A 15,093-nucleotide genomic window follows, 5' to 3' on the forward strand; every position below is an offset into this window, starting at 1 on the left:
TTCGCGCTGTTAAGAAGGTCAAGAAAGGCTGCTCCCAGAGTAATGTGGAGTAATGCAGCAATGCTGGTTAGGTGGGAATGACACTGGTAGCATCCACCCTATCCCAGCCCATGCTTTCCAAATCCCTCCTCTCCCTCATGTCCCAAAACTGCGGGGCCCTAAAGGTCTTAGGTATTCCCCTGGTTCCAATGATAACTGTCTTCATAGCAGAAAATGCCTACTTTGTCAAAATCCATAGAAAAACTAACTGGCAGTAAAATATTATTCTATAACTGAGATTCCCTTGGTAGTCATGCATGAAGAATTCTAGCTATAGCTGAGTAATGATAGCTATGGGAGGATGCAAGCCAGAAATCCTAAAAACGACCCACCACTGTAAAAATATGACACGACTGGAAAGAAATATGTGTATTTTAGAGAAGCTTAGAGTAATAACTCAAATGAATTTTCTCTGGGTATCCATGATTACCTTCCCAGACACAGTTTAAACCTTTTGTTGACCTGGAGGGGAGACTTCCACATTTGCTTGGCTAGGGTAGCAGAATGTGTTGATCAGTAACAGATATCTGGGGTCTGTCATCTGAGGCTTCTGTGGGTGTAAAGAGGCCCTTATTAATATTTTCATGTATTCACTGTGTAATAAATGACTCAGCCCCACAAGACCATCATAAAGTGAATTTCCGTAAGAAGGTCTTCTATGTATTCTTCTGGCCTTCCGATGCCTAGAAGACATTCTATCCTGTATTGTGATTGCCTATAGCTCACTCATATCCTCAATGTAGCAGATACATGTAAAAATGTTATAATCTGCAAATGTAAAGCAGATTGCCAATCTCAGTCTTTTGAATTACAATGAATGTAATTATTAGTTCAAACTATTCAGTTTATATTATTGGGTTGCAAACAATACACACATGGAAAAATGAGCACTTACCAATGTATACATTAAGATAGGGCTCTAAATAAATCCATTTGTATTGTCATCAGCAACCTTGACTCCCCTGCTCCCTGCCTAGGTGTGAGCCATTGTGAAGCTACAAAAGCCTTCATGGGGATTTATTGTTTGTGTGTGGTATACTCTAGTCTGATGATGCTACGACTGCTACACAGAAAAGGCTTTGCTTGAGCTGCCTGGCTACCAACATGCTGGAAAAAATAGATACCTTATTAAACTGCAGTAATGGAAGCAAAGAAACTGTGTCCTGTACAGCAGGAAAAAACGAGCAGTCCATGAGGATATTAAAAGGTTCAATCTGGGTTCCTACATTGCTTAACTTTACAAAATACAGTTGATTTAGCAATAATCCAGATCCAATCCATCCAGAGCTGCATTGATTTATTGATATCTCAAAGCAAACCTATTACTGTCATTTTTTTTGACGTATGTGTCCCATTGGGGAGCTCTCTTCCAGTCGTATAGAGGCAACAGGAAGAAGAAGGAAATATTTTCAAAAGTAGTGAATCCAATCACAAGTTACCCATATGTTTCATTATATTTTAAATTAGTTAAAAGACATTATGGATCAGCAATTGCTTTTCTTTGCAATCCATAACTGGGCAAAATGTTGATCGAAAAAAGATCAGCAAGATAGTTTTTAGACAATTGAATAACCATGGTATTATAGTTTTAACCACTTTTTGAAAAATCAAAATACAGTTATTAAAAAAGTTAACTTCTAGTCTAATATCCATTGCAAACACTTTTCAACATTTAATTACAATGGGGAAATAGATGAATGGCAAAATAGAAGATAAGTGAATAGTAAATGAATTCTTGTACTTCATTGCAAAGGATTGATTTTCATGTCAACAGTATATAGATCATAAATACCATAAAAAAAATCATATTGGGCTCTATTTATAAAATGGAGAATCAGACATTCCCTCAAACATTCCCTTGTGAGAATCATCCAGGTCCATGTGCTTCAATGGCAGTAATTGGTTCCCAAAAGGGAATGCTTAAAGAAATGTTAGATTCCTTGTTTTATATACAGAGCCCATTGTATATTCCTAGCATTGATCAATCGTCAAGTGTCCAAATTGGTTCCCCTTCTACTCCTTTTCTATTGATAACTCAGAATTTCAGATTTTATCTCACTTTTAGCCCTGACCAGCCTTATGCCTAGCAGTGACATAGTACTAAAAAATCACAGCATTTCTAGTCCTAACATTCACTATTTTATCCAAAAGTTAAAAGCCAAAAATGCTGGCCTATACATCATTACTCTACAGTAATTATTAAGTCATTCTGCTTTCTTGAAGCAACATAAACCTACTGGAAAACAATGACCAGCTATGATTCTTTCTCATAATCTCTAACCTATATTCCCATTGTATGTTTAATATCAAGTAACCTCATATAGTACTATAGCCACAAACTGTTCTATATCTGCACAACCTTGCCCATAGGCTACAAGAAGCCATCCCTTTACTGCTATAATCAAACTGAGAACCAAACTTACCAGCAAGACTAGATACACTTTTGGGAATATTGTTCTACATCAACAAATACAATATCATTGGTTTTCCTCTAAACGGGTGCTGAAAAGTGATGTCTAGCCATAAATATTGCATGCCCTCAGAGATAAAACACCTACTACATCATTTCATGCGCTAGTCTGTGTTATCTTGTATTTGGCATTATGTTATTTTTTTTCATTAATAGAAAGGAAAGATCCTGATGTAGCAAAAACGTTCCCTACATGCAGACATGAATAAATGATGAAGCTAAATTTCCTTTTAAAAGTTGTTTGATAGATTCCATTAATATTCGGATTTTGCCATGCCTGCTGCTGGGAAACGACTCTCGAATGAATCTTTAATACGTAACACTTGAGCACCGGGCTGCTTAGTAATTTTCTTGTCTAATTACCCTGCGATCCTTCTCTTTAGGTATTCAATCGATCGGCACACTGACCTTGACAGATTTTTCAACATCCAAGAGGATGGTTACATCAAAACCACAAAGGCTTTGGACAGAGAGGAGAAAGACTGGCAGAACATCTCTGTGATAGCAACCGAAGCCTGTAAGTATTCCCCAGATGGAGCAAATTCATTATCGTAGTCCCGTTTCAGGGAGCAATGGAGAGAGAACAGCTGCAGCGGGCTGCATTTCCTGCCTTCTCTGGCTGTGATGGAACTCCTCATCAGAGATGAGTGAATTGATTAGCTTCAATTGATTTGCTGAATTGTCTGACCTCACTGGATAATACAGAAAGAAATTGTATTTTTCTTCCTTGACATGATGTAAACATTTTATATATTTAACGTTAAAGAGGAATCCCTACAATTACAAAATCAATCTGTATTTAAAATTCCACATATAAGTACTCTGTAGTACTCCTCTGTAGTACTCCTAAAATTCTTGTAGCCTTGCTGGTACATTGATCCATTGGATAGGGATAACCAGCATTTAAAGTCAGCCTATTGATTCTCTTTGTGCTTTGCTCATAAAAAACAACACAACAGGTTGTAGCAGAATATACATATGTATTTCTTACCCACTATTCTAGAACCTTAAAGTATGAAAGAGCACAAGACCCATGACAGTGCTGATGCTTCGTGATTTCCTTTTGGCACAAGGCGGGAAAAAGACAGTTAACCCAATGCAAACTTCAGTTGTAAATGTGAATCTTACACAGAGATCTTTTCCTAGAAAAAAAGAGCAACTTATTAGCTTATATATTTCTCACATTGCACAATATTTACAGTCTTTTTAATGCCACCATGGAACCCGCATATAAAGGCCCTCTCCATGGCCCTGATTTATTAAAGCTTTCCAAGGCTGGAGAGAATACACTTTGATCAGTGAATTGGAATGGATCTAATCCAGGATTTAGAACATTTGCTAGCAAATAGTAAATCATTTAGGAAATCCATTACAGGTTTTCTGGATTACCCAGCTTCACTAAAGAGAGTGTATTCTCTCCAGCCTTGGAGAGCTTTAGTAAATCAGGGCCTTTGTCTTAGTATGTGTCCCCAATGGCAGTACATGGCTCTCCATTGCTTTTTTTTTTTGTTAAGAGTTGTTTATTAACCCTAAAAATAGGCAGAATAAAATAGCTAGACTCTTCTCCCAAACACTTTATTGTGATTTTGATCTAAAGTTGAGGTTTGGTGAACCTATGCCAAACTAAACCTGAGATGTTTCATTTATCCCTAGTTACAAGCTAATATATTAACCTCTTCTTAAAATGGTGATGTATGGAATGGAGTAATTACATTAATACCAAATGTTTTTTTTTTTTTTGGCAGCCCATAATGCTTTTTCAAGAAAAGTGCCCGTATCGATAAAGGTCTTGGACAGGAACGACAATGCTCCAGAATTTCCTGAACCCTATGAAGCTGCTGTTTGTGAAAATGCACCAATAAACAAGGTATTTGTTCATTTCTAATATGAAAATAAATTCAGCACCCAATAAGGTCTATTAGCTGACCTAGCTCATCTGCCTCTCTTGTCTATAAATAAACCTTATATCCAGTGGCCAGGAAATCAGCGAATAAGAATTACTATGAAAATGTCACTTGAGTGACATATTGGAGTGTCTATATAGTGTCTATTGGAGTTACCGCCATCATATCCAAGATGGCGACACATAGCAGTATTCTCAGGGCAATTGGATGTCTACACATAGGAAACTTTTTACAGCTGGTAAATTCCAATATAATCAAATGAATGGATTGTTTTTGAAATGTGTAGCCCCGTGAAAGGGTCATATTACGAATGATTCACCCTTATTGAGTGACATAGTATAGCCCATTAGTGGCATGGACTGATATCAGTGCTTAGGAAGCAGTGAATCATTGCAGCAGCTGATTTATCAATGCCTATCAATGTTCTATGCTTTCTATGTTTAATGATAACATCATATCAACGATCATTTCTTCCTTCTTTTTTCATAGAATGTTTTAAAAATCACAGCAGTCGATAAAGATGACACAGCCAATGGACCCCGATTCTCATTCAACTTTCCACCAGAACTTCATTCAAATTCAAACTTCACCATAAGAGATCACAGAGGTTTGTATTAGTAAATGATAATTGTATAGCAGAGATACTGTAATAGTATACAACCAATCATGTTTCCATCCTCTACAGCAAGAATAAGAAAGTCATAACAATAGGTAACTTGTGTAATTGCCGGATTGGCTTAGACTTTCCTTTTGGTGTCCTGGCAGAAGGGAAGATTAATAGTTGGTAGTTTTATGACATCTTACTCAGTCCCCAACCACCTATGTGACAGCATTTGGACACCTAGTCCATTCACATAGGTTGTCAACCACGCTCCAAGGTGTAACATATGGGCATGGTCAAAGTGCTTCCCTGCCAGCCCTCTCTACTTAAAATAAAATCATTTTGTTAAAAAAAAGTGTAAATATTTAATTACTTTCAGTTCCGGTGACGTTATTGATGCATTTTGTGCATTAACCCGGTCCCCCCAAACAAAAATTAGCCTTGTCCCTGAAAATCCTTCAAAAAGCTATTTGAGGCATTCAAATTTTATTGGGAGCTGACATTGGCAGCACACTGGCATCTGTGACAGGTATCACCAGAGGCATGCCCTGAATGTAACTGTTTTGGGAAACTTTAATTTGATGGTTCAATTCTGCTTCAAACTCTTAATTTATTCAAGACCTAAAAGTGATTTGTAGAAAAATATATGAAAACCTAAAAATGTAATACTGAAGGCTCAATAGTAGACTCGTTAGAAACTAATCTATCACTGACCCTTAAAATGAATGTGTATTCTTTTATTTCCCTTTAGTGGGGTTCCTTTTTTAGAGGTAATTATAGCAGTAAAAAATAAACACAACCTACATTCGGTGACCTCTCACATTCCTCAAGTCTTAAATTAGAAAACCATATTTTGCACTGAAAAAAAAATATGGAGTGTAAATGCCGGGGGAGTGCTGTGTTGTAGGTTGAATCACTTTCAATAGTTATACTTCATATCGTGCAATACAAATAATCACCAAATTATTTTGTCTTCCAAATTGATTATTTTTTTTTTTTTTGAAGTCTCAGATGAAATTCCTTTGTGCGGCGCATTCTTTAGCTGAGCAATTATTCACAAGTACATCAATAGCCCTTTAAAACATGGCAGTTTTTCTATTGAAGAAAATCACATGCTATCAAAATGTATGAGATTAGAAGGAACAGTGCAGCAGGTTGTCTCTGTTATACAAATCAAGTAGATCACAACGTACAAACTAATCTGTACATTATAGTTTTGTGAGTACTCAGGAATAGGATTAAAATGTTAGTTGTCCGCTGAAAATCTTGTTTTTTGTGGCATTCTATATAGTTATGTGCAATGCTAAACTTTTAGCGTTAGGCTTGTAGAAATAATGAAAAAAGGATTTTTGTATACATTTATGTATAGGTGCACCTCTTCTGCACTATTATTCTAAAAAAACAACAGTATGATGCTAGATCATCTTAACCTGCTTTCTGGCTACCAGAAAGATATATTTGTGGTTATAGTAGCCACGATGAATACACAAATAAGGCATATGCATATATATTTAGACATTTGGCCTGATGTATTAAAGCTCTCCAAGGCTGGACCTCTCCAGGTTTGCTGGATCACCCAGCTTCACTGATGAAAGTGTATTCTCCCCAGCCTCGGAGAGCTTTATTAAATCAGGCCCATTGTATAGTACCAGGAAAATACTACTGTTTTAGACCTCCATTGTGTCTAGGGAACCCCTCCCCTGACTCTTAGAGTCAATACTTATATATGCTAAACCGCTCCGTTAATTGGTTAGTCAGACACACAATATGTTGTGGGATGTGTTGTGAGGACCCAGCTGAAGCTACAACATACTGGCTTTATTTCTGGAACTCCATGTCCACAGTGGGTACTTGACGACTGAAATTTGGAGTGATGCCTGGCACTTTATTATGCCCGCTTTGGTAATAATAAGCTGTTTGTGTTTGGTCAGCATAGCCATCAGTTTGTTTTATGATCTAGCATAAAAATTTGAAAATCTGTCTTCAACAGAGCCAAATACTTGACTAGACAGGAGGTAAACCTTATAATAAACCATTGTTTTTTATTTTGAAGCGAGACGCCTAACTGTAAAGGTCCACAAAGACCTTTGGGTTGATGCCCATATCAATGGCCCTCTTAGGACAACAGGCCTGATTTGTGAAAGCTCTCCAAGTGAAGCTTGGTGATCCAGCAAACCTGGAATGGATCTGGTCCAGGATTAAAAACATTTGCTAGAGAATTGCCATTGACTTTGAATGAATTCATTCCATGTTTGCTGGATCGCCCAGCTTCACTGATGAAAGTGTATCCTCTCCAGCCTTGAGGAGCTTTCATAAATCAGGCCCAATTCATTGAATATTTTTAAGTTTTTCAAAAATTGCTAATGAAAACGTAAATTCCTATATGCTTAAAAAGTAATGTCTTGCCTTTTATTCTGAACAGATAACACAGCATCCTTGCACATCGGCCGAGCGTCTTTTAGCCGTCAGAAACAGAAGATGCATTTGCTCCCCATTGTGATAAGTGATGGAGGCATTCCATCATTGAGCAGTACCAATACCCTAACCGTCCGCATCTGCAGCTGTAACAGTGATGAGAGTGTCATTTTTTGTAATGATGAACCACTATCATTGAATGCAGGACTCAGCACAGGAGCATTGATAGCCATTCTGGCTTGTATTGTCATTTTATTAGGTAAGTGGAATGTTTTTCTATTGTATAAATATTACGGTATATTGTAAATAGTACTTAGAGTACTAAAAAGTGGGTTGGATTACTAAAAGCATTTAAACTGGTCACTCAACAAAGTTAAATATCATAGCATATCAATATACCGTTTGCTTAATCAATGTGGTAAAAAAAAATACCCAATTACTTGGAGGGAATGGAAAACAAAGTACTTGACTGCGTGGTTAAAGTCAGCAGAGCTTTATCTCCTTTACTAAGTAAAAATTCCATTACAGGGCGATAACTTAATTTCCTGAGTAATCTGCCTGAATTCCTTTAATAAATCAACCCAAATGTTTTGGCAACCAGGTAATGACTGCAGTCGCTGGTGGAGACTTTTTTGTTGTCCATATTGCAATCTGTAGAGTGGACATCGGGGTTACACACATCAACGTTGACCCACCTATTTCTTCTCTTTGTTTGCCGCAGTTTGTATTTTGTTTAAAGCTATATTTAACTCTTGTATAAAATACTGTGTATAGATTCTGTGCAATACAATGGTAGGTGATCACGCTCTTAACCTTCATTAATAAATACTGTGGCTTTGGATACTTTGCTTAAGAAGAGTTTGAACAGAGATATCCTACAATACAAATCTTGAAGATCACCAGGTACTAATTATCGTGTATTTAGTTCATCTTAAACATAGGAAAAGAAATTCCAAAAGTTAAGCTTCCCTTTGTTATAGGATCTTGGGGTGGATAAACCTAAGGGTCTAAGAGTCTATGTGGGACCACTTGTATGGTATAAATAGATAGGATCATGGATCAAGCTATCATATGATTCACCATTGATTTATTAGAGAATTTAAAGACAGATTGTAAACAAAAAAAGAAAGGTTTGTCAGATTTGTAAAAAAAAGTCCAACAAGATGTGCCATTGAGACAGGGATTCTTAAATATTGTACTAATCTTTAAAGAATACCTTCATAATTATACTTTTTGCCATTATTAGGTAAGGTTGTTTGATTTAGATCCAGTTCCCAAGAACCCCTGTATGGTATTGGTACCTCCAGACTCTCAAGAAAAATGTTGAAATTATAGAGAGGATATAGAAAAGTAGGACAAAGTGGGAGCACAGTTGTTCAAAATATCTTAAGTGGTCTATGTGTTTAGGCAACTCATAGGCAACTCATTTTGTACAGTGTAATTGTTAAGTTGTAATATAGTCAGCTTTTAAGTCTGAGGGTTTATGGTTACTGGAGACTTTAAAAAGGTAAAAGAGCCATCACTAAAAGCCATTTAATATTTGTTAGCAAAGGTTTTGAATCCTGGACTAGATCCATGTAGGTTTGTTGGATCACCCAGCTTCACTGATGAACATGTATCCTTTCCAGCATTGGAGAACTTTAATAAATCAGTTCTCTTATGTAAGAGAACTATTTCAAATGTCTTCTATGTCTTTATTGAAGGTTCCCCATAAAATCTATTCTTATAATATTATTGTTTACACTTCTCCTCCCTACTCGTTTTTGCTTAGTTCCTTTTCTAAATACTTGAATTTTCTCTTACTATCTTTTTTCTGCTTTTTTGACAGCTTTTTTTCTGTTTATCTCTTCATGTGGCCTCTTTCCAGCTTTAGTCTCTCTATCTCTTTTCTCCCTGTCATCCTTTTTGTATCTGTCTTGCTTCTAGAAATGCACCATTTTAATTCACACTGGGTGAAACAGACACAATGTGGCTAAATCAAACACCATCATTATCATGACTGGTGACTGGCACTTGCCACGGTTCACCCTAAATGAACTCCAATGTCTCTAATGTGTGTAAAAAAAGGAATAATGTACCCATGGCAACCATCCCAGTCAGAAAAAAAGCCTTTTCTTGCCTGTCTACATATAAAGTGTTCACCCAAAAATTAATTTCTAATAAATTTATAATTTTAGCTGGCTTAGTATATTTGCTGATTTCACAATTTCGACAATTTCACCTGATCCATCACTTTTATTGGAACAGCACTTCTGGTTTTAGGATGATAAGGTTAACCCACTACCTTTTAGTACAATAGAGATGGATTTTATGAAAATGTGGCCTTAGGTAACTTAGCAGCTTTGTAGCCTGCATCCACTGATTAGGACTGCAATGGACTTAGGGAATGCACCTCATTGGCATTGTCTGTACTAGCATAGATCCCTTCCAAACACCAACTGCCTACAAGTATGTTCTTTTTAGTCAAATGCCTGGTAGGTGCCAAGCTTTGACCTCTTTTTTTTATAGTGGGAACATTCTTATATGCCCTGTACATCCACTGAGTCTTGCATTTCCTATGCCCCCTATGTTCCCCTGTGGATGATCCAGCTTTGCTTTGGCACTACTTCTTGTGAGCCATAGGACATAAGGCAGACATGATAACACAGCCTATTTGCATCTGAACTGTTTTTCACCCCTATGTTCTTCTCTCTGCTGAAGGTTAGCAAGCAGAAACAGGGTTGTCAATCATCCCCTACTCCCTAAGTATAGCAGGGGACAAATGCAGAAAAACTTCTGGAACAAGGTAGTGGCTTTACTAAAAGTAACAATTGGCAAGAGCCTTTGCTCTTGGCTGAAATTAAAAAGATTTGGGTGTTGATCACATTACCAATGAAAAACAAGAAATAAGGGTGTTGATAGGTGTTTTTTCCTAATAATATACAATTATTTTAAGACAGTTTCAGTTAATATTTCTAATCATATTAATGTTTCTTTTTTCCTACCACAGTGATTGTTGTGTTATTTGTTGCACTACGGAGAGAAAAGAAGGAACCTCTGATTGTGTTTGAGGAGGAAGACATTCGTGAGAACATAATAACTTACGATGACGAGGGTGGAGGAGAAGAAGACACTGAAGCTTTTGACATTGCCACTTTACAAAATCCTGATGGAATTAATGGGTTTATTGCTCGAAAGGACATCAAGCCCGAGTACCAGTACCCACCACGAGATCTTGGATTAAGACCGGCTCCAAACAGCGTTGACGTTGATGATTTCATTAACACAAGAATACACGAAGCTGACAATGACCCAACCGCACCTCCTTATGATTCTATTCAAATCTACGGCTACGAAGGGAGAGGATCCGTGGCGGGCTCTCTGAGCTCTTTAGAATCCGCTTCGACAGATTCAGACCTGGACTATGATTATCTACAAAACTGGGGACCTCGATTTAAGAAACTAGCAGACTTATATGGCTCCAAAGACACTTACGAAGATGATTCTTAACGATAATGTACTAATCTTGGCCTTAAGAACTGTGTTACGTTCTCAAAAAGAAAAAGCAGAAAAATCATTAACAGGTATTTTTTTTTAAAGGAAAGATAAAATAAAGAAGCCTATTTAACCTTCAAAGGTTTACAAGGCAGAAATCCTTCCAGAACAAGGACTTTAGTGGTGGTAGATACTGTGAAAACCCTACAGCCCGTGTTGCAGTTGTTCGTTATCTGGGACTAAACCACTTATCAAATCAAGATGGAAATTGAAAAGCAGGAAAACACTTGATCAAAAGGGGAGTTTTTTTACAGTATGTAACATAACCATCCAGATCTATGTCCGACAAAGCTTCCAGAAAAAGTTAGAAAGGATAACAGTTTTGAGCTGTAACGTCGCCTTAAACTATGGACACTTTATATGTAGTGCATTTTTAAACTTGAAAAAAAAATATACAAAAAAAAATTACAAAAAAAAACACTATAATATTCAGCCAGCTTCAACTCATATTATGTATGTACAGTAAAATGTACAATTATAATGTCTCTTGAGCATCAGACTTGTTACTGCTGATTCTTGTAAATCTTTTTTGCTTATAATCCCGTCTTAAAACTAATACGTGCCAGAATCGCACCCTATTTCTATGTCATTTTTAATGTATCTATTTGTACAATTTTAAAATTCTTATTTTAGTATACATACGAAAATATCAGTATTCTGACATGTTACAGCATCACACTTATATTTTATGAACATCGTACTGTTGCTTTAATATGTGCTTCAATATACGAAGCAAACTTTGAAATAAAATTGACTTTTTTTATTTCCTTTTGTGACTTGTAGGTATTTTTAAGGAAATGAATGATTTGTTTTCCTTCTTTTCTTTCCTTCTTCCTCTTTTTTTGACTTCTTACTCTCCACTTATTTGCCCTTCTCCTATGTTTGCGTCTCTCTTTCTTCTTCCCTTTCCTCGTTCTTTTCCTTCCCTTTTCTTTTTTTCTCCTTTCTCCTTTGTTTCTCTGTTTTTTTTTTTACTTTCTATCCTTTTTTCTCATCCTTATCCTTTCTCTGTCCCCTTTCCTCCTGATTTCTTTTCTTCATTATTCCCTTTCTGCTTTTCCCACCCAATCTATGCTCCTCCCTTCCCACAACTGTCATTCTCCATTCTCTCCTCTCCTATTTTTCTCTTCTTCCCCTCTCTCCATTTTTTGTTCTCCTTTCCCTCCTCTCCCCTTACTTCTCTCCTTTTTTCTCTCCTTCAATATTTTCTTCTGTTCTCCCTCCCTAATCATGTTTTTTTCTTTTCTCATCTTGTCCCTCTTTATCCTCTTACCTCTTTTCCCATCTACTCTTCTCTGTTCTCCTTTCCCACAACTTTCTCACTACTTTCCTTCTCCATTCTCCCCTCTCTTTTTTTGTTCTCTTCCTTTTCCTACTTTCCCATTAACTTCCCGCATTTCCTCTCTCCTCCAGTCCCATGTTGTCTCTTCCCTTCTTTCTTCCTATTTTCTCTACATTTTTCTCAACTTTACCTCCGCTCTTCCCTGTCTTGTTTTCTGCTTTCTTCTCTTCTCTGCCTTTCTTCCACCACCCATCTCTCATCCCATCTAATAATTTCTCTTCTCCTCTTCCTCTACTTTCTCTTTTTTCCTCTTTCCATTCTCCTCTTCTCCTTTTCTTTCGTCTGTTCTCCTCTCTTCTCTCTACTTTGCTTCTGTATCTTATTTACTCTCTTCTATATGTTTGTCTTTTTTTTTTATATGCACCTATAGTGAAGTGTAGATGCTGGCCTTTTATTTTGCAAAAATTCCATCTGGCATATTTTTTTGTATCAGTTTATATTTTGAACCTCACCTAGAAGGCTACAGTGAAGGTGCCACTTTCTTACAGTTGATTTCCTAGGTTTTTTGTTTTGTTTACATCAAGAAAGATCATGCTGTCATTATTTGGTTTGTAGTGGCTGGAAAAGTCAACAATATTGGTTCCAAAGACAAATCAGCATATGTTTGATCTTTCAGGCATTCCACATATAACATGTATGCCGAGCAAAAGTTTTTTTTCTAATTTTGGATAGAATGGGAAAGGATTTGAACTTCTAAGAGTGTTTTTATTGTTTACTGTCAAGATTCTGTTAGAAAGACAGACACTTTCTGTCCTGCTGACAACAGTTTAACGAGACAATTAGGTAAAATCAGCAATAGAGACAGAAATAACCAGCTTCTGGGGTGACCATACAAAATACCCCAAAAATGCATCTAATTTTTTAAGTTTAGTACACATTTTGTTTGGTGATGATGATGGAGGAGGAACCTGAAATGCGTAATTTTTTATGACATATGAGATTAGTTAAAATAAAATCTGGACTTTTTATTTTAGGTATTTCTTTTTGCAATCTACTCAAGCAAACAAGCTAACTCTAGGCCATGACTCCAGCGAAAGCAAACTTTTCTGTACACTGCCTAATACTTAACTGAGGGCATTTGCTGCTATAGGAGGTCTAGTGTCCTTCCACTTCAAGAAATAAACATTTGATAGAGCTTCTAGTCTTCTCCTACATGTTCTCCTTTGTCTATGTTGCTTTTGGTGAGTTCATTTCTCCTAAACAGAAAATGAGGGGACATCTCTTAAAAATGGCTATGGATAGCAGCGAAAACATAAAGAATTTGAAACCTTTCCCATTCAATCTAAAAGTATGAAAAGTTTTTTTTTTAGGTATACATTAAATGAAAATTATTTTTTAATAGAATTGGCTGTTGACTTGCTTTTAATTTTGAATTAGGTTGGGATCTTTGAGTAGACCTCACAGGGCTATTGCAGGTTTCTGCAACTTCTGTTAAATTCATGGAAATTAATGAAAAGTTATCTATGGCGATGGCTGTGAGATGTGTAGGGGGCGGTTGCAGGAAATGATGAGTGCAGGTATGTCTTGTATTACTTTGGGTCTAATGTTCTGTTTAATTATATTATGAATTGCTTCCAAAGAAAATGTATTATGTTTAGTAAGAGTTTGCAATAACATCACGCTAACAATTTACGCAAAGCAATAAATAAATTAGGTTAATTCCTTGGAAACTTTCTTTTTTTAGTCAAATGGGTGTGGAATCAAACATCTACCAGGTTTCTATTGCTGTGCTAAAAGGTGTCCAAACATTTTCTGTTGTGTCATCCAAAGTGCAAAGAGAGAAGCTGTCTGGGTCCCCAGTGTGAAATATTGTTATTTGTAATATTATTAGGTAATGAAACAAAACATCTCCCCAACTTGAGGGAGGTTGTACCCCAGGCTGGATTTATATGTCCTACCTCAGTCTACTGACTAGCCTTAGATTAGGTAAAAGTTTTTTTGCACCCCAGTATGAAAGTAGGAATCTGATTGGTTTCAATAGACAAAACAAGATTCTTTTATTAAAGCATGATACATGTGTGATGCATTTTTGCATTAGGATTAGGCCCTTGTGTTTATAGGCTCTAAGGTACGGGGGACTGTAGGTGTTGTGGTTCCATATGTCTTCTAGCCTTTAGCACTAATAAAGGTATTGGTAAAAATGTACTGGCAATACTTTCTTTCTGTAGCTACTAAAGCATAAGCATATTTAACATATACCCAGCTTACTTTAAAGTAACCTGTGGTTGGGCTATTGATTTTCAAATATTTACATATCCCCAGCAAGTAGTAAATGGGCTTTAAAACAAGCCCTCACTGACCTTTTTAGTTGCATGCACTGTGGAGGAATTTGTCCCCTGAGCACACAAAAAAGCACTGAAGTTGATCAAGTCATTTACTTCCAGCAGCATTTGGCAGCCTTCCATTCTTTCAATGTCTAAGGATCATTTCATTCTCTAATTTCACAGCAAAAGGGCTGAAGTCATTCTCTCTGCTTTTCTTTAGACTCCACAGATCAGTTAACCCTGCTTCCCCCTTTTAAAACACCAGTTCTGTGTTTACCAGTCCATGGGTACATGTGTAATCCTGTAATCCACATCTATATAGCTATGATAGGCAGTACCAATACCATTTGCAAAGATCACTTACTCCCCTGCTAAATAAAAAAGGAAACAGTTGCTAAAAAATTTCATTCAGTATCATTTTTGTCAAAAAGGGATTGATGCTATCTCATTTGTGCAGCAGCAGACCTACCAATTGTATTATTGAAAATGGGCAGTTTTTGACAAAAACAGAATCACAAGGGTGA

General features: G+C 36.7%; 1 protein-coding gene across 4 annotated transcripts in view; it reads left to right on the forward strand.

Annotated features, from left to right (window-relative positions):
• Positions 1-13,964, forward strand: part of CDH11 (cadherin 11) — an 85,252-nt gene extending 71,288 nt beyond the window's left edge. For all 4 annotated transcript variants that reach the window (XM_072422680.1, XM_072422682.1, XM_072422681.1 and 1 more), the window contains exons 8-12: positions 2,893-3,026; positions 4,255-4,376; positions 4,903-5,020; positions 7,437-7,688; positions 10,419-13,964. In XM_072422680.1, coding sequence (XP_072278781.1) covers positions 2,893-3,026; positions 4,255-4,376; positions 4,903-5,020; positions 7,437-7,688; positions 10,419-10,918 — 1,126 coding nt within the window. In that variant the 3' untranslated portion in view covers positions 10,919-13,964. The remainder of the gene's footprint in view (positions 1-2,892; positions 3,027-4,254; positions 4,377-4,902; positions 5,021-7,436; positions 7,689-10,418) is intronic.
• The last annotated feature ends 1,129 nt before the right edge of the window (positions 13,965-15,093 follow it).

Source organism: Pyxicephalus adspersus, chromosome 9 (assembly GCF_032062135.1).
Source record: "Pyxicephalus adspersus chromosome 9, UCB_Pads_2.0, whole genome shotgun sequence".
Lineage (NCBI taxonomy): Eukaryota > Metazoa > Chordata > Amphibia > Anura > Pyxicephalidae > Pyxicephalus > Pyxicephalus adspersus.